At 38.2% G+C, this 20,973-nt stretch overlaps 1 protein-coding gene across 4 annotated transcripts in view; it reads right to left on the bottom strand.

Moving 5' to 3' along the window:
• Positions 1-6,041: 6,041 nt before the first annotated feature.
• MBNL2 (muscleblind like splicing regulator 2) overlaps positions 6,042-20,973 on the bottom strand; it is a 158,475-nt gene continuing 143,543 nt past the window's right edge. For 2 of the 4 annotated variants that reach the window (XM_059903140.1, XM_059903143.1), the window contains one exon: positions 6,042-8,838. In XM_059903140.1, the coding sequence (XP_059759123.1) occupies positions 8,711-8,838 (128 nt within the window). In that variant the 3' untranslated portion in view covers positions 6,042-8,710. The remainder of the gene's footprint in view (positions 8,839-20,973) is intronic. The other 2 variants (XM_059903142.1, XM_059903144.1) reach the window with 1 other exon arrangement.

The following is a 20,973-nucleotide window of genomic DNA, read 5'->3' as shown; positions in this document are numbered from 1 at the left end:
TTTCAGATTATTTATAATCTAATAAGAATATAGATATCTTTTTTTTTAATGTTTTCTAGCATTTTGTAATACAAAAATATTTGTTAAATGAGTGGATCTGCAGTTTGTTTAGTTCCTTAGCCAAGAATGTGGATCGGGTATAGGCAAAGTTTATGAGAAACTATTTGAATTTCATAATTTTATACTTTCACTTATGTCTGTCTCTTCTGACACCATGGTTTTACTAGTCATTCGTTCCAACAAATATATACTGAGTTATGTTCTTAGACACTGTTCTAAGCAGAGGGGATATGGTGGTGAATAAGACAAGGGCCAGACATCACAGAGCTTAAATTCCAATGAGATAACCGATAATACAACTGAAACAGATGAGCAAAATAATTACACAGTGTGACGGGTGTTATGACGGCAGTAAACATAGCGGTGAGATGGAATCAGCCACTTTAGATCAGGGCTGAGGTGATATTGTCTTCAGAAGGAAATGATTCTGCCATGGCCAGAGAGAGAAGACAAGCTCCTAAGGCATAAGGAATAGGAATTCAGGAGGCAGAAAGGACTCCACGTATTTAAGAAACAAAAAAGAGGTCTGAGGGATTGGACGGTAGTTGGCACAGCAGAATACACTGGATGAGGCTGGAGATGTTGGCTAGGGTAAAAGGTTTCAGATTTTATCATAAGAGCAGTGGAAAACTAGTGAATACTGGTGTTTGTCTTGTGTGTGTGTGTTTAACTAGGAGATGGAGGTGTTTGTAGGGCACACATCTGTAAGAGTATATAATAAGCAGTATGTGTATGTATATGTGTGTGTGTGTGAATTGCACGTCAATTATCAATACAAAAACAGATGCTAAAAAAAATTTTGCTAACCATGCTAGAGGTGAGATTGAATTACCTTTCTGTTCTCTATATAGGAAATGACATCACAAAAGTGTTATCATAAGACGATGGGGATACAGTCAAAAATGTAAACAAAACATATCATAAGGCATGTCAAATGGTTAATTCATAAAATGGCATGTTTTTCATATTCTTTTTCTATGTATTTATTCTCATATTTAATTCTATATTCATTTTTTGGATTCTTTTTCTTTAAGACCCCTCTTCCCCAAGTTTTATAACCTTCAGACCCCACAAAACCTGGAGTGGATCCACCTTTGATTGGGAAGATGCTGTGATCTGATTTTTATTTTATGAACGTACTGGCTGCCGTATGGAGAATGGATCGAGAAAGGACAGGAATAAAATCAGAGAGACTCCAGTTTGTATCCAAACAACCACAATTCTTTGGAGTTTGGATATTGAAGACGGCCATCAAAATGGTCAAGTGTTGGCAGTGGTTTTCCTTCATTGTTCTCTAGAGTCAACAGAGCCTTTAAGGGGGTGGCACTGGTTAGCACCGTGTCACTTCTCACACTCTAATGTGTGTATGAATCACCTGAGTGTCTGGTTAGAATGCAGGGTCTCCTTCAGTTGGTCTGGGGTGGGGCCTGGGATTCTGCATTTCCAACAAATCCCCAGGTGCTCCTGTGGAAGTTCAAGGACCACATCTGGCGTAGTGAGGCAGTAAAGCACTGTGGATCCAGAGTCAGGCGGCCTGGGTTTCAACGCCCATTTTTCTACAAACTTTGTGACTTTGGTTAAGTTAGCTAATCTTTCCAGTCCTCAGTGTTCTTATCTATTAATGGGCGTGCTAATAATAGAATCAACCAGAGAGGGTTATTATAAAGATTAAATGACATGATCCAGACTAAGAGGCTATCACAGTATAAGGGCACAGAAATATTTGATATGATTATTCTTGATGTAGTTAGAACACTTGGTCTTCTTAGCCAAGCTTGGCTAAGACTTCCTATGAATGATTACCGAATTTTCTCATGCATATAGAAAGAAAGGAAAAGCCTTTCTCTGCAGTATGGATTAAGTAAAATTAATCCAATCAATAAAAACTTATAAACAATGAAATATATTTGCAAATCAAAATTACTAAGTAATGGACTTCCCTGGTGGCGCAGTGGTTAAGAATCCACCTGCCAACGCAGGGGACATGGGTTCAAGCCCAGGTCCGGGAAGATCCCATGTGCCACGGAGCAACTAAGCCCGCGCGCCACAACTACTGAGCCTGCGCTCTAGAGCCAGTGAGCCACAACTACTGAGCCTGCATGCCACAACTACTGAAGCCTGTGTGCCTAGAGCCCGTGCTCCACAACAAGAGAAGCCACCGCAATGAGAAGCCCACACACCGCAACAAAGAGTAGCCCCCGCTCGCCGCAACTAGAGAAAGCCCACACGCAGCAACGAAGACCCAACGCAGCCAAAAAAAAAAAAAATTACCAAGTTAAATAAATATTGAGACCAGTGAAGAGCGGGCTAAGCTGCTGATTAAATCACAGAATGTTGCATCTAGAATAGAAGTTAGAGATCTTATAGTCCAACTGGTTCATTCTACAGACAAAACCAAAACAAAGCAAATGGAAGAGGCCTAAGGGGTCATGACTCTCGTCATCATATATCATGTAGGTGGGATCTTCTTATTGAAAAGACAACAGAAACCCTTTCATTGATATTTTGATATCTATAGAAACCTGTCTTTATTTAGGTTGTCATTGTTGTGACAGGTCAAACTGTGTCCCTCAAAAGGACATGTTGACATCCCAACCCCTGGTCCCTGTGAACGTGACCTTATTTGGAAATAGGGTCTTTGCAGATGTCATCAAGTTAAAATGAGGTCATTAGGGTGGGTCCTAATCCAAGATGACTGGTGGCCTTATAAGAAGATAATGTGAAGACAGACATATGGGGCGAGGCCCTGTGACGATGGAGACAGAGAGTGGAGGGACGCAGCTGTGAGCTAAGGAACGCCAAGGATTGACGGCCCGCACCGGAAGCTAGTAAGAGGCAGGGGAGGATTCTCTCCATAGCCGCAAAGGGATCTCGGCCCTGCCAACTCCATGATTTCAGATGTTAGTCTACAGAACTGGAGAGAATTCATTTCTGTTGCTGTAAGCTACCCTCTGTGCGGGGCTTGGTTCCAGCAGCCTTGGGAAACTATAGTACTCTTTATCCTTTCTCCATTTTTTCACAGGTTTATTTTTCCTCTTCTGCCCCACAGAAAGCTTCTTGAGGGTAGGAACTGGACTTTGCCCATGTTCGTGTTCCTTGAACAGCTTAGCAGTGCTTAGTCGGGGCTCAGTGAGCATTTGTTGAATTGAAGTAATTGTCGGCTTCCCCAGAGATAATGCAGCTCATTATTTGTTATTATAAACCCCCTATAATTTGCCTGTCAGCTTTTGACACTGTCATCGAGGACATAGAAGAGGTGCCTCTTAGTTGCCAAGAGATTTTTGGATAGAATGAGGAAATAAATACTGATAGGGAAACCCAGGAGCGTACTTTAATATTATTTTAAGAAGAGTTACTGGGCTTCCCTGGTGGCGCAGTGGTTGAGAGTCTGCCTGCCAATGCAGGGGACACGGGTTCGAGCCCTGGTCTGGGAGGATCCCACATGCCGCGGAGCAACTAGGCCCGTGAGCCACAACTACTGAGCCTGCGCGTCTGGAGCCTGTGCTCCGCAACAAGAGAGGCTGCGACAGAGGCCTGTGCACCGCGATGAAGTGTAGCCCCCGCTTGCCGCAACTGGAGAAGGCCCTCGTACAGAAACGAAGACCCAACACAGCCATAAATAAATAAAAATTAAAAAAACAAACAAACAAACAAACAAAAAACTTCTCACTACCCTCTGGAAGGGTGGGGGGTACAGTTTAAAAAAAAAAAAAAAGAAGAGTTACTAATATTCACTGAGAGTTTGCTATGTGTCAGACTCTGTTCTCCGTGGTCAGTGCACATTCTTTCATTGAGTCATCATAATGTCTAGGTGAGAGAGATCCTGTTAGACCCAGCTGACCGATGAAAAACACTGAAGCTCAGAAGCTGTAAAAAGCAGAGTTGAGAGTCAAACTTGGGCCGTAAGACTGTAAAATTTGCTCTTAACCACTAGACTATTGGGAAATGCAGACGCTGATCATTCCTTTCTGCAGAACTGAGAGATCCTCAGCTTTGTGTTTATGGACGATAATGTGTTTAGATTGCTCTCCATATAAACGTGTGTGGGACAGTGTTGCATATATATTTATTCTGTGGTATGTTTGTTACCTCCATATATACAGGACATCAGGTTCCTCAGACGTATTTAGAACTTATGAGCCAGGTTTCCTAAGCTGCCACGCTACCTTTTTTTTTTTAAGATTTTTTTGATGTGGACCATTTTTAAAGTCTTTATTGAATTTGTTACAATATTGCTTCTGTTTTATGTTTTGGTTTTTTGGCCCTGAGGCCTGTGGGATCTTAGCTCCCCGACCAGGGATCAAACCTACACCCCCTGCATTGGAAGGCGAAGTCTTAACCACTGGACCGCCAGGGAAGTCCCTGCCATGCTACTTTGAGAATACTCTTCTCCCTCTGTAAAGCCACAGGTTTTATACTTAAGTGAGTGGGTTTCCACCTTTGTGTGCATTGCAGCACTTAGTAGAGGGATGGAGAGCCCCAGCAAGGAGAGCACTTTGCTCTTGTTTTGCTTTTGTACTTTTGTGGGGTGACCCTTTCGTTTGAAAGAAAGTTTCTCTAGCGAAAGAAAAGTTAGATTCCCCTAATTTAGATCATTTTAGTTTACACAGGAGGATTGATAAATAAACTTCTCCCTTTAGTTTATATAAGCCCAAGTCCTGAAAAGACCCAAGAGCAAAGTTATCAGAGAAAGGAAGAACTGTGGTTAATAATAAACAGAGCATATTTCTGAGTCTGAAACATTATTTTTAGTTTGGGCTGCCCCAAATTAAAATAACACCTTCCTATTGGCAGATAATTATAGAATAATTGATATTTTATATTTAAATATTTTCTGTGCTGAAGAGATAAATTAGTTTTATCCTCTAAGGTTTAAATTTCTCTTTTGATTTTGATGTAGTAAGTACCATAAAAAGTCAGTCTACTGATGAAAATTACACTTCATAAACCAAGTGTGAAAATTTTTGAGTACAGTTTGTCTTAGATTTTTCACTTAAAATAACAGCTTGTTCTCGAAACTTGACACCTTGAACTCACTTAACAGAGAATGTTTTCTTGTCAGGAGTGACTGATGGAATAGCAACTTTTTTTCTGCTTTTACAATAAAAGAAATTGCTCATCCAAAAATATAGCCAATTTTTCAAACATCCACAAAGGTGTGAAAGTATTTTTACCCTTGGAATTCCTGATGGCAGTGTTTAAAAATACAAGTGCCTTTATTTGTATATGCCTGGTCTGTTGAATGTTTGTGTTTTCTACCCTTATAAGGGGTCTCATAACCACTCAGAAGGCCTGAAGCTTTAAACCTGCCATGGAGAAAATCTTCTCCTCTCCCTGTTCCTGCCTTGGCCCATAGAGGAGGTGACTTCCGCCAACCTCTGCATGACAAGGACTGTTCCCACCTTCCCTGAGAAATATCATGGACCCCAAAGGACAGAGGAAGGAGAAGACTGAGAAGGTGCCCCGCACCTCTCAGGAGGCCTCACTTTGTTGAGCACCTGCCCTCAGGTGTGATGCTCAGCTCTCGTGCTCTCCTCGGTCCACCCAGCCAGGATGTCCACGTAGAACAGGTTTCATCATTCTGCCTCTATCTGCAGCCTAAGGTCTAAGACACGTTGCTCAATCAGGCTCTTACCTGAAAGCCTGTCTTATGGATTAATGGGCATTTTCTTGTCTGTTAATTAACGGACGTTTTGTTCCCCATTTGGTTACTAATCTCTTCACATCTCTTCATATTCAGGCAGAATTCTGAAGATGAGGGCTGAGTGGTGGGATTTATTTTTATTTCTAATTTCAAAGAATAATAGAAGTAGTTCCAAAATGATCCTTGTAAATTGTTTTTCTTACTGTTGAAAAGCCCAAAAATCCAAAGCCTGCTTTTCTTTGAAGCTACGAAATGTTATCTGTATGAATGTAAAAACCATTTGGTTTGGCTAATTATCAATCTGTCTCAACAACAAAAAAAGGAGGATGACCAGAAATCCTTTTAAATGCTTCTTTTATTTCATTGGTTGTACATTGGGTGAGTGAACTGAATATTACAACCAAAACATAGAATTGATACAAATTAGACTCCTGTTTACACTGTAAGGTAATGAATGAGGGAATTCTTTAAGTGTTACAGAAAGATTTAGTAGAAATGTTACCAGTGATATGGCTCAAAGAATATTTAGGTGAAGTGCTGTTATATCCTGAAAACCAAGAGTGAAATGTAGTTCCCATACAAGTGGTGAGTTCATCTTTTAACTACAGTATTTGTTGAATTGCTATCATCATGTCTTGGATATTGGTGATTTTGTTGTGTAATTAAACAAAGCATTTAAGATTTATTCATCATAGTCAGACTTCTGAATATAAACAAACTTTTGGCAAATAATATTTATACAGAAAAATAGTTTTAGATCCTCTCAAATCCCAGAATTATTCTATAAAATTACATTATAAATAAATAAAAAGCAAAATCTGTTGTACATATATTTGTACATCTATGCATTTGCCTTGCCTCCTCCTTATTGTAAATGGCATATTTATGACTCCTTGCATATTACAATCACAATTCTGGAAAATGGATATCATAGTAAAAATACAGTCTTCTATATTCGCTTGGGGGGTACAGGTGATGTTTCTGATGCTCCATTATTAAAGGGCTGAAAATAGTTGTGTGCTAAAAACTTTAAAAATCAAAATCATGAAACAAAAGAAAAAAAAAGACAATGTTACAATAATTAGTCTACAAAAATATTTCAGTGATTCCCATAATTTACCTTTTAGTAATGTATACTATGTTTTCAATGAGTTTAAGTGAATTAACAAAGAAAAAAAGTAAAAAGAAAATAAGTTTGAATGTTTTAGGCAAGTTGTAGCATAACTACATTGTTATAGCTGAGAAAATTACAAATATCAATAATACATAAAGATGAAACTACCAAAGAAATACAAGTTAGATACAATACTTTCCCACAAATTAAAACAAATGCAACAATACAAGCACTATGTAAGATTACACTTAGAATGTGATTTTTTTTTTGATAGGGTTATCAAATCTACGATATAAGATAAATAGTCACTAGACTTTGACCAACATTAATTAAAATGGCAGATTTCTTTTTTCTCAAACAAAAATGATATGGTTGGTGCATCTAGTTTTCAGAACAGGCAGTGATGCCAAAATTTAAAATATTTTACATTCAATCTCAAAAGTCAAAATACTTCAATCACTAATACGTTCACAAAGAAAATGGATGTTTTAAACAATTACACATAATAGTAATTCATAACAGCTGTTTCGTTTTTTAAACAATAATTTAAAAACTATGTAGGTACTGTATAGGCTATGTGCAACATATAAAATGTGAAATATGAAATATTTGGTACGATAGTGCTTAAAATAAACTTTAAAACAAACTTTCTGAACAAAATTTAATTGTATCGCTATTACCTTGAAGATCAACCAAGTATTTAAAAAAGTAAACAACATTAAAATATGTTTCATCCATATATAGTATATATATATGTATGTGTATATATAATATGTATGTACTTGTATTAAAGTTTTTTATACTTTTGAGACATAAAATATGCTTTAAGGTGAAAGAATTAAAAGAACTATTTTTTTCCATGCTGTAGTCAGTTACAACCTTTTAATCCAACTTTTGAAATGCAAAACAGTAATGGATTTTTTAAAAAGTGAAACTATCTACTTTTTGTTTACATAGTAATTTAGATTAAAGTCACAGTCAAATTTTCAGTGACTAAACTCAAACTTACTTAAATTAGAATATTATACAGATCTCCTCACCTACAGCTTCCTTGTTTGTCTAGGTTTTTAGTTCAGAAGAGTTATTCTGTAACAGGCAACCGGATGGTGAGTTTGAAAGACTAATCCTTTTGATTAGACTGTTGGCATGGGCCTCTCATTCTTGTCAAGCTGGATGAAGTCTGGCAAAATCTAGGCACTTCTACAAAGTCTCTCTTATAAAACAATTTTAAAAATATACTTGTAAAATAATACCTTCAAGACTTTGTTTGGTGGGGTATGAAGCTCATACCGTGCAAAGTTTCTTTTTCAATCTAGTTAATGTTATTCTAGAATCACATGATTCAATGCGGCATCTCCAGGCAAACCAAATACCACACTTTGATGTGTCCCCAGTACTTGTGCTTGAATTTCCATTCAAATTTTAGACCTGCAGGACAGGTAACGGTTTTACTTCACTTCTCATCTTTGCTGCAGCATTCGTGTTGTCAAGAAGTGAAACATAGCTTTGATCCAGTAGGTAAATGAAATGACAGTAATTGAAGTTAGAATCGAACCTGCCCTTGGAATAGGTTTTTTTTTTTTTTTTTAAACTAATGCTAATTGTTTATTGCTAACTTTGAAATATTCTGAGTCAAAATGAGTAAATTGGTTGGACTTTCTGCATCAGCTATAGTTATGGAGATAAGACAATATTCCTAGGACAGAAACTATGTTTAGAAACCCTTTAAAAGTAAACTTTATCCTTTATGTCTTTAAACATCACAGCTGGTCTCAGGTAGTTAACTATCTTAGGTTGGAATATACTAAGCATACCATATTTAATACTCATATATGATATAGCAGCACTAGCTTCTTAGAGTTGTGGTCTGTCCAGAAGAACTAAATCTTTATTTAGCATGCAGTTTGTGGCAATTCTATTGAGGAGGAAACAGGATAGTATGTACAGTAACAATGTTTAGTTATTCTCAATGCAGATTCTTGGCATTCCATTCCGTTTCTGCTGATTATTTCAGAATTATCTGTTAAAGAAAAAGACAAGTGTGATTTAGACATCCTTCTTGAGGGAAGATAGCTAGTTTAAGTTTTACTCTTTGAAGATAGACATTTAAAAATAGGAATTTTCTGCAATTTCTCATAGTTTTGATGCAATTATAATTTTGCACAATCCCCACCCTTCATGCTGAAAATGTTTACACTTAAGCACTTCTGCTATGTGGCCACTGTAAAGAATGATGATTCAAATGCACAGTATTTTCTGTAAAACTGTGACTGCATATATATGGGCATGCAGTGTGTTCAGACCTTAATCTCTTTTTTTAGTTTTGGCTTCATATCTCTTTATTATATGTTCAATTCTCATTCAATTAATATTTGCTAATGTGATAAGGAAGTCTAATCAAAGAATTAGTTTGTACGTGAAAGGTTCTTTGTAAAGATTAAATATAGATATTTAAAAATGTGTAACAAATTAAGTAATACTTATCTATTAACTTGCATTTATAATTCAAAGATATGTTCCCATCAAAAGTAATTTTGTTCCCAAGATACAATAACAATTAGTTTCAAATTCAGGAACCACTTAAATGTCCCATATTAAAGAAAAAAGAAATAACGTTCTAATAAAGCTGTTAAAACAGTCTTAATAATTCCAAAAGCACAGATAAAACTAAACTATCAAATACAAGTTTGATATAAGTTCATTTCCAACTCCATAACTTTGCAAAGGACAGGGAGTTTGCCCTGTGTGACCCAGTCAACTAAATATCCAGCTTACAAGCCAAGCTTTTGACACATTCTAACAAAAATATTTATTCTTTGTGCAATGCTTTGACCAAACTTTGTGCAGTTAATAAACAAAATGTTTATTTATTAAATAGCCGAGTCTTTGTTTACAAAATAACCAGTAAATATTCTTTATGATCAAGGTCAGCCAATATTCTTACACACTGGGATCCAATTCCCAATAAAAGCCTCATTTCTCCAAGTATGATTTCTTATCCCATTATGTTAGAATTTATACATGTGGATATTTTTTACATTAAGTAGGTATTTCTGCAGTTAATATAAAACAGTTTTAGTACATATACTTAATTTCTCCCGTGAAATAAACATGAGTATCCTTTATTTTATTGGAATATACAGATATGTATGGAATTGATAAAAATAGAGGAAGAATTCATGTATGTTAAATATTTGTACTAAATGGAAACTCAAAACTTTGGATAAGATCAGATCTTTTTTTGTTTTTCAAAAAGTTCTAAGAATTTAAAATTAATTGGGAAAAAATATCTCATGTACTGATATACAAATAAAAATAATGAGATATAATGGTTTATGTGTAAATACTATCATACTATCTTTGAACAGTCATTGCAAATAGCTAACATTAAATTCTTCAGATGGCTATATTATAGCTTCATTTTTAGATATTTGATTATTAAATAGGAATTATTCTATTTCATCCCTTAGCTTCAATCTTGTCTGTAAGTTTTCCAAATAAGAATGTGCCCTAGGACATCAGATCATGTATTTCTTTTTTCTTTCTTTTCACTTCAGCAGAAGTCTCTCTAAAATATTTATGGAAAACAAACTTGCAATTTCTTAAATTGATGTATAATAATATATGTTTTGAACATATTCACATTCTTGCTTATTGACTGAAATGAAAATGCCATATAGGATGAAAATTCCCAGCCACCTGGAAAGAAAAAGTATCCTACAGAGAGCCCAGCAATGGGCAAATCTGTATTATAGAAATTAGTTACAATGCTTTGGACTTGAATTTGACAAACAGACGTGTCCGACCACCCAGATGTAATTGAACTGTAAATCAGCCTTGAAGTTAACTAAAAGCATTAACTGGGCTCACCCAGACTGCTTTTCCCCTCTTTTCCCCTCAGCCTACACACAATCCATTGTATGGATAAAGACATAAATAAAAATGACCTCTGGTACTACTGAACTCTCAGCCGCACTGCTTCCTGGCATCTAGGCCAGAAAACTCTGGCCATACCCTGGTCTGTGTGTTGGGCTATCTTGAGGACTGTATGTGTGATATTAAAAGATGAATTACACCCCTGCCAGCTGTGAGCTTCAAGAGGTTTAAGAGATTTGATCTTAGATGGTAGGGAAGCTATGGGTGTTTTTTGGTGGTAGCATTTTTCTCAAAAATACCGTTTGATTATTAATTTTTTTCCTGAGAAATATAGCTTGTTGGTACAGTCTGAATTAAGTGTACTCTGGGGTGAAATACATTTTGGAAATATAGACAGATCAGGAATCCAGATGAGGACCAGTTACCAACTGAGAGCCTCTTATTGAACTCCTGCCCCTTTGATCACTGCTTCTGATGTTAGAAGGCACATGATATTACAGGTCTTAGGGCCCACGGGGAGAGGAGGACAGTTTCCAGCAGGAAGGAACCTCTGGAGGGAAGAGGAGGGCCAAGTGGGCGTGTGTCAAGCGGGAAGGGTGTGGAGAAGCTGTTTTGAGGGAAAGAGGGCTCTTCTGTCTAGCTTTTAATATGGCTTTTCTTTAGTCAGATTATAGTTTTAATTCACATCAAAAAACCATAATTTAAAATAAGATGAATAGGTAATTTTATGTTTCCCTGTTGCCTCTCTTTGGAGATTCTCTTCCACACCAATTCAATATGAACATATAAAATATGTTCTATATACGAAAACTTCTTCAGCCTCCATTGTAATTTCAATGGCCAGGAGGATCAAAAGCTTCTGGAGGTACCTGAATATTTCAATATAGATACAAAACATATATTCCTAAAAGAACAGGCTTATATGTGGTCCCAGAACATGGGCTCCAAGTCTGATATTGACAAGTCCTAATCCTGAGCTGGTCTATTTTAAAAAAATGGTTAATTAAACCACAGTTCACCAAAGTGACCTCTGTAGACTGGCTGTCAGTGGCATCCTTCCTGCCCTGCACTCATCAAAACTGAGGCTGATATCCAAAATTCCTTCCTCAACCTCCAGGCACCGCAGCCCATGCTTTTTGAGAAAGTCAATCAAAAACTCCCCTGGGGACTGCCAGCATGTATAGAGGTCAGAGAAATAGCTACGACACTAGGTCCCCTAAAAGTCCCCTCCCTAAAGCATCGTTATTGTCTCTGTTTTAATTTTAATAGATACTCCCCTGATTTTCCAGGAGGTACTGAGAAATTTTTATCAGAGCCTTAAGAGCTATGTCAGTACTGCCGGTCATATGTCACAGACATGGAAGAGGCAGCATGAACAGTGTCAGCTGGCTTGCACAATATACCAAGTACTTGTGCAAACCAGCATGAGCTTAGAGATGTTAGCTCAGTCTGCTCCCTGGTGTGGGAATCCCCTCCAGGGTGTAGTGACCGTCTGCAATGGGACCAGGAGACAGTGATTCCAAACAGCAGGTCTGTGCCTCTCGTGGTGCCAGTGGAGGCCAGTGCTCGGAACCCCCCTGGGAGCTTGGGAATCAGGGAAAGGCGAGGCCATGGGGTAGGGCCCAGAGCAAACAGAGCCTGGAGCCCTGGATGAGAGTCAGCAATGACTGTGTGCAAGAACCAGACGCATAGCAATTGCTGATGGACCTGCGGGCTGCTAGGCCCCCCGCTAGGTCATCCCTGCCTGGGTGGTCAACCACATCCTACCCTAGGCCTCCTCCAGGCGGATGCAGCAAGCATGTCTGCTTATGACAGCAGAAGCCCCTACCCAGTCAGAGTTCCACCGCTTCAGCTTCTAAGGAGCCCTGGCAAGCTGTATCATAGGAAAGAAATCGAATATATTGAACACGTTGTATTTCTGTTCATCTCTCTGATAGACTGGTCCCTCAAATAAGTATTATTTTCTATAACAGAATCATGATGAAGATGGGGATTAACTTATTAAAATAAGATTCTAGCTAACCTTTTATGGTAAATCAAAATCTTGAACTGAAAGCATTATTTTCAATTTCTTTTTCCACTAAAAGGAGAACACACAAAAATGAGAATAGCTGATGCCCACCAAATTGGCGATTCTGTTTTTAAGACAAAGACACACTTGATCTCAAAAAATGACTGCGTTCATAAGTCTTCAGTGGACCCTCTAGTTTTAACAAGGGTGTCTGCAGGCAAAAATATCAGTTGGCTGCAACAGAGTCTACCAAGCAATGAACATCTCCTTCAGGTGGTTGGATTTAAGAATGTAAAGATTCTGCTTAATCCACATCCGTAAATTATTCCCATATGAGCCCAGGACACAATGAGTCTCATTTTTATTTACTGAAGACAAAATATGAATGGCCCCAAAGAACATCAAATGGGTTGTTTCCCCAGCAAATGTGTTATGAGCAGCCATTTAATAACCCCTGCATCCCCAGTGAAATGCCTACCGTTGACTCACAGTGCAATGGCAGTCAAGCTCATTGCAAAGAGGACTGGGTTAGGCACTGCCTGAATACTAAGCCTACTGGGGCCAGGCAGAAAATGTGCATAAGTGTGTGGATCAGCCTGCAAGTGTGGCAGATGGAAGGGCCTGTGCCTGGAAGGAATGGAGCAGTAGCTACTCAACTCCAGCCACCTGTCACCTGCAGAAGCCTGGGCTCTATAGTGCCTGACCTTTCCATTTGCCAAAAGAAGCTGCTGATTCACATTATGGAAAACACCTCTGTATGGGTCAGATATATCTTTGGGCTGAATTCAGCTATGAGCTGCCAATTTCTGTTCTCCTTGAGCCTTACTTTCTTGAAGGAGATATCCACTAAGCCTGGATTGCTAGCTTCCTGAGCCGGGCAGTAGCCAAGGCTGAAGGCATCATCCAGGGAGGCAGTGCTGGTGATGGTGGGCGGGATCAAGAGAGCAGGTCTAATGGGGAGTTCATCCTGCAACTTTCAGACATTTGGCTTTCACCCAAAGGAACAGGGTACTTGACCCACCGGTACCTTCTACCTAAGAAGAAATTACTGACCCTCCCTTGACTGATTCACCAGATATGAAATATACATGTTGCCTTGTCTTTTCCAAGATGATGATGGATTCAGAATGAGCCACCCATGTGCCTTAACCTTTGGTGTGCACTTGAAAAAGAGCTGACCAGAGTGAGAAATGCACTCAGTTGAAAGCAAAATAGTCTGTGCAGAGGCTGAAACACTGAACTTGAAAGCATGAATACCACGAACTCAACAGCGGAACTAACTAGCACTCATGCAAGAGGGTTCAAAGAAGACAAATCAACATATAATTTCCTCAGTGCTTCACAGGTATCAAGTATTAATACTTTCTGAGTTTTCTACCTTGTGGCTGATCTCCAGGAAATGTACATATAAATAATTTTGGAAATTGTGAGCTTCTAGATGACTTCTAGACATGTTCGCACTTCTTATGTAAATGTGTTCATTGCAGACATTCAGAGATGTCAGATGAGTTATCCTTTAAAATGTTAGTTCAGTAGTAAATTCAGTAAGAACTCTTATTGCTTGGCTTAAATGATAGAAAAAAACATTTCAGTGAAAAGACCAACTGTTTCTAGGGATCCAAACCATGAGAAACAGTTAGAAAAGAGGGCTAATGAATGTTTTAAACATTCAATACTAACTGTTTTTGTAACGTTGAGTTTGGAGAGGTAGATATAATATACCTTATCAAATATCTGTGTGGCCTTGCTGAAATCTGAAGGAATCTCAGTGGATCTGCATACCACTAGCGTAAGAGCTCAAGCAGACATTTCCAAGCAGGGCTGTTGCATTAACTGGGTCCACAGCACAACCGAATTTCGTAAGGACAGGGGCACTGTCTCATTCCTCTTTAGATCCCTAGTAAAAAGGATGGGGCTGGCTATATAGGAGGCACTTCTTAATTACTGGTTGCATGGATGGCTGAATAAGTAAGAACTTACCGAGGCATAATGCCGCAATGTTGGCATCTACAGAAGACCAACAGACCTCTCACAAGCAAGAGGTTGCAATGGAGGCAGGAAAAGAACCCCTTGGAGAGTTTACATCTCTTACCCTTTCAGAGCAGCTAAGGCTTCAGGAATATCCAAGAAAAAGAAACATTCATCCCCATGCCCTCACCCCATGTTCTATATAGATAAAAGGAAAAATATTCCAGGCTGGGGGCAGAATCGCTCAGAGGATGGAAACATGGCAGATAAGCAAAAATGCCACCTGAAGAAAACTTCTAGACTTAGAATATTTCTTAGAAATCTCTTCCCATGGTTAGAGGGCCCTGTTTCCTCAGAAGGTAATTAAAGAAAGGGATGTTTTACTGTCTCCTTAAACAAAACTTATTATTAATCTAAGAATAGACAACTGGATGGAATTTCCTAAAAATATGGCCAAGCTAAGGAGGCCTGCCTGTTGCTCACCATCCCAGTATCTTTGTCTTTATTCACGGCATTCTTCTTGTTCTGTCACTCATGTTGCTCTTTGCTACTTTCCACTGGCGTTCCTCCATCCTCCAGGCCCTGCGTTATTTAATATTCTCTGCATCTTCTCCCTAGCACTCCACACGTCTTCTCCATGGAAGCCTCTACTGTCTGAAATTCCCTGGTTTTGTCTGAGAGGTGAAACTTGTATTTTGGTTGAAGCAAACTCTACAAAAGCAGACAGCCATTTGTACATCTTTGGCTGCCAGAGAATTCTGTACTTAATTCTAGGGTGGATTACTATAGATTAGTATACTATGAATTATTAACATCGAAAGCAAATGCCTTTGGTTTCTTGGTGGACATAGGTTATCAGAGTAATTCTCATGATATGTGTTGATCAATGAACACTTTCAAGAACTTTGACTTATTTCATGTCTATTTGTAAATTTTGTTTTTGAAGATTTTTTTTTGATGTGGACCTTTTTAAAAGTCTTTATTGAATTTGTTACAGTATTGCTTCTGTTTTATGTTTTTGGTTTTTTGGCCATGAGGCCTGTGGGATCTTAGCTCCCCGACCAGGGATTGAACCCCCACCCCCTGCATTGCAAGGTGAAGTCTTAGCCAGGGGGGACCGCCAAGGAAGTCCCAGTATTTGTAAATTTTAATTGTATAAAAAGTTCAAAGATAATTAGAGGTGCATGAAAAGACACTTTGAAAACCAGTCACATTCATTATTTGAGTGGTATGTTGTTCCAGGGCAGGGCAGGGTCTTCTGCCGTATTTGACTTGTTTTCCAAGTGGAGTTTTATTTATACAGAAAAGGCATATAGTGGGTTGTGGGAGAAAATTCTCAAGTGTGACAACCAGTTTCACTCTTGGGAAGAGTAACCTGAGGTTGGTGGGAAGGCCCACAATATTTAGCAGAACTTAAAGAGTACTTCAGTCCAGATTATTGTCTTGCCTTCTGTCATTAATATAAAGTTTACACTTAAAACTCTAATTCTTCTATTTTCAATGACATATCACTTTGCTGATGACTCACGACTGTCTAATATTTTCCACTCTACGATATTTGAACAAAAAGATTTTTCAGATATACTTTCTAAGAATTATCATTTAAAATACTACTAACTGACTTTTTGTATAAAAGGCAATAACACTGGCCTCATTGAAAATTACTGACGAGGGTCCACACTGGCAATTTATATTATCTGGATAAAATACATATATGGAACTTCTTGATTTGAGTAAGATTCCATTCCTTGCATGAGTCCAAGTCACCTGGAAAAATCCAGGCTCTTGTGAGTATTGCAGTGATGCTTTGATCATGCATGATTCCCAGCTCCACCCCAGACCCAGCTGCAATCAATCCCCATTCCCCTGAGGGAATTCTGAGGCTTACTTCTGTTGCTTTCATGGTGAGATGGGAATCTACACCTCAGATCATCTAAAAATCCATACATCATTCATGGGTGACTTTTTCTCCAAAATAATATTTATGAGGAAGAAAGGAAAGGCATTTGAGAGGAGATGTTTTATTCCTCATGCTTCCCCCTGTTGCTATAGCAGTGTTGAAAAGGAAATCGCATTCGGGAGTTTTGTGTGCTCATTCAGGAAGAGAAGGGCTATGAGATCATGTTTGCTCTGCAGGTGCCACAGCAGGTCGAAGTAAAACAAAATGCTAGATTGGAAGGGCCACACGACAGCCAGGAAAAAAGAAATTGGCAAATCAATTATAGCATCCAAGGCAAATGAGAACAGAGGGTGGTGTGAATGCATCTGGTGGCCACCCAGGACCAGGTTCCAGCTTTTATCTTCCTATTCATCCTCTGGCATTCTTGGCTCCACACCGTACATCCCATTCCTACTCCACACACCTTCCCCAACAAACATTCCAATCACGCAATGAACCATAGACTGTGGTTCCTCTACCCTCAGCTGGTGGAGAAGGTGAAGGACTTTCCTATCACATGCTGTCTGGGGCTTTGGGTTAAGCATATGCTTTTGGCATCCTTCTTGAATCCTAAAGATGTAGAAACATCCATGAACATGGTATTTAGCCTCTTTCATGCTGTGAGCACAATATTATCCTTGAGCAATGTCACCAGTTAAATAAACTATTATAGGCCAGCCTGGAGACCTAACCATCAAATCCACCACTGTCTCTATAGGAAAATTACTTGAGTTCCAAACCAAGTGGCAAAGGGAATTTTGAACAAACATTTTTAAAATTAGAGACTGTATGTATATTAAGGAAGGCTAAATTCCTCTACTATATCAAGAAATAATATATAATAATTGGGCCACACTATTTAAAAATACTGTAAAATATTATAGAAAAGGTAATAAGATATTTTTCTAAAAATATTATGTTTAGAATATGTGCAGTGAGATACGGAGCAAGCAAGGCTGTCTGGGATTAGACAGGCTGCCCACATCTGAGGCTACTTCAGGGAAGGTGACCTCTGGACATGAAGGGAGAATCTAAGAAAACATTTTTTATATCTTTAAAAACCAGTTTATGCAGTGACTGAAAAGAAATTTCAAAAGCATTCCTTTAAACCTGCTCTTTTCAATATGGGGTTTTGCTCCCAGTAATAAATTGAAGAATCAGGCCAAGAAAAATCACAGAAGCAAGATCCTGCTGGATTCAACATTAAGTCCCCAGTCCTGCCCAGTGCCCTGCTTTTGTATCCACTACCATTATGTTAGACTTAGAATCCTGGGCACATTTTGGCCGTAGTATTCATTTTAACAGTGGAGCAGAATGTATAATTCAGTCCGCTAAGAACTGGCTTTTAAGACACCAAAGGCAGAAAAGTAACCAAATGCTGGGATTCAGTAAAAAGAAGGGTAAGTTAATGTCATGCGCAGGACATGAAGTGTGTCTTTGTGTATTGTAGTCATCTTACACATTTCTCAAATTGATAGGATGACACTGCCATTTAAAAAATTTCCAGCAAAAGTAGTTTTGTTTTGTTTTCTTCCTTTCTAGTTCTTTGCCTGGGTGTTTGTGTATGTGTGTCAGAGAGCGAGAGAAAGATGAACAAAACCACTCAATGTGTGTAAAATAATGGTGCAAAGGAAAAATCAAAGAGAGTCCTGGAGTGGAATTTCGGGAGGCTTGTTTGTGCCACCAACCAGCTTTGTGACCCTTCTGGGCCTTAGTTTCTCTCTCTGCTCGTACCACATTGGCACCTCTGCAGTGTGGTGGGTAGTTAACCAGGTTGCCATCTGTCCTCCCTGATAACTCCTCAGAAAATGCCCTAAATATCCTGGTATAATAGATGGCAAAATAGAAACCAAAGGAAGAAAGCAAGCTCCTACATTCTCTCTTATTTCTCTATTACTAACTGTCCTCCCTCAAAGCTCAGTGGTTAGGCCCATTCTTTTAGCTTCTCTACTTTTTGAGATGATCCTTATTATATAATAATTACTTTGACTGTAATTACTTACATGTTGGTTTATTGCCTGTCCCCTTGACAGTGTAAGAGCCACAAGAACAGGGACTGTTTTGTTCATTGCTGTATTCCCAGAATTTTGAATTTCACATGACACATAGTGGGCTCTTTGTAAACATTTGTTGAGAAAAAGTATGAAGATGCATTGCACTGGGTTAACAGTGGGCTTTTGTTATGGCCTCAGAATAGACCCAGCTTCTAGCCTGCATGGTTCACTGAGGAAGAATTTGCATTTGCACTCAGTTACCTGTTTCATGAAAACAGAACTCTTAAAGGAAAACACAGCAACAATAAAGAAGTTTTAATGTGAAAAGAATAATTTTATACTATGGATTAAAAAAAACAAAAACCTACGTATAATTAGGCATCTTTCTTTCCAACCTAATTCTTCTTTGGAGAAATGTCTATTCAGATCCTTCACCCAATTAAAATATTGTGGTAAAATAGGCAGAGCATAAAATTGGCCATTTTAACCATTTTTAAGTGTATCGTTCAGTGGCATTAAGTACGCTCACACTATTATGCAACTGTCACCACCATCCATCTCCAGAACTTTTCATCATTCCAAACTGAAATTCTGTGCCCATTAAACAATAACTCCTGTTCTCCTTTCTTGCCAATACTTAACCCCTCCTTCCTTCTTTCCCTCCCGTCCTTCTTTTTAATCCTCCCCATTTTGGGCTTCAAAATGGAATTTTTCTGTTTGCGTATCTGAATCATCATTGATTCCTTGGGATACTTTGGAATTGAGCTCTATGGTTTTACCTACAACTGAATTAACCTCTAGTCACTCCTTTCACAGTTGCCTCCTCCAGGCTGCCCAAAACATTCCTTCTCAAGTAGAACGAATCAAGTAGTGATGTTCGTTTAACCTGAGATTTATGTGAAGGTAAGGTTCTGTGAAAACAGTGGAGAAAAACAGTATCTCTCTTTTAAAATTATTGTTTAAAAAAAAAAAAAAAGTCCTGGATGAAAGGACTCCTCCTGGTAGACTCTTTTTTACATAAGTTTCTTGCCAGTTTACCACCCTTGGAAGGGTGAAATGGTGCCCTCATTCATCTACTTTCTAGCTCTTGTTTACTGGACTGAAATTTGAATTTCCTTGTTGGTCTCATCAACTAACCATATTTTCAGACATTTCTGATATCGAACTTGGATTTTAAAAAGGTTTGCTTCTACTGGAACTTTCTTCTTAATTGGTTAAAACTTTGTAAACCAATAGTTAAACTCAGTAGTTAGCAGTTTTTAAGGGAACCATATAAAGAACTTCACCCCAGTCCTACATTGACCATAAGCTCCAATCTAATTCAAATATGGTGGAGACACAAGAGAACAGGATTTGGAGATCAGTGAACCTGAGTTCTAAAACTGTCCAGCCACTTCCAACCTGCTTGAATCTGAAGCACATTATTCTTTACAATTTGCTCTCCTCTGGAAAATGGATGAGATACTTCACAGAGTTCTACTGAATATTAAATTAAATAATGTATATAAAATGTCTGATATGTAGTAGTGTTTTTTGATAAATGTTGGTTCCCTTCCCTTGGTCTATTTATTTTAAAATTCATAATCCTAAATAAAATTTGGTTCAGCTCCTACTTAATTAGGCATTCAAATAATAATTTTGTGCATTTAAATATTATGTGATCTGTATGACACTCCATATGTGTTGATAATAAATTTGATTTTGATGAGATTAGGATTTTCTAAAATGTCAAATGTACTTCCCTTTCTGTGTATGTATATCTTGACCTGTCACTGAAAACTAAATAAATATAGGCTGAACTTCTTTATTGTTCATGAAAGTCTTGACTGTCATTCATATCAATCATTTTTCAAACTAAAATCTTTTATTATAAAAGCATCAACATCCAGTACCATACAGTGATCAAAGTCCACTGCAATAGAAAGTTACATCCCTGGTGGTCCAGTGGTTAAGATTCCATGCTTCCACTGCAGGGGGCATAAGTTCAATCCCTGGTCTGGGAAGTTCCGCATGCCATGGGGTGTGGCCAAATAGATAAATTAATTAATTAAATAAAATAATAAATAAAAAATCAAGTTAAAAAAAAAGTTACATCCCATGGGAGGCAGCATCTCCCACTCTTTAAATTTAGATCCAGTTCAAACCCAGCTTCTAGACCTAATAACTGTGTTCATGGGTAAGTGATTCAACATCTTTTATTCTTAGTATTCCTTTTCTCTGTAATGGGAATCAAACGTTGTCCCTAATGCATAAGTTGTTGTGAGCCTTAGATAATGTAATTAACAAGTGCTTGGTGGTAGTAAGCAGATGCTACTGTTATCCCATGCTAATAGTTCACTTATTTTAATTTCCTAGGCTATGCCACAA

The sequence above is a fragment of the Balaenoptera ricei genome, chromosome 18 (genome assembly GCF_028023285.1).
Source record: "Balaenoptera ricei isolate mBalRic1 chromosome 18, mBalRic1.hap2, whole genome shotgun sequence".
NCBI lineage: Eukaryota > Metazoa > Chordata > Mammalia > Artiodactyla > Balaenopteridae > Balaenoptera > Balaenoptera ricei.
The sequence above is the reverse complement of the archived record's forward strand: the minus strand, read 5'-3'. Positions and strand labels throughout refer to the sequence as shown.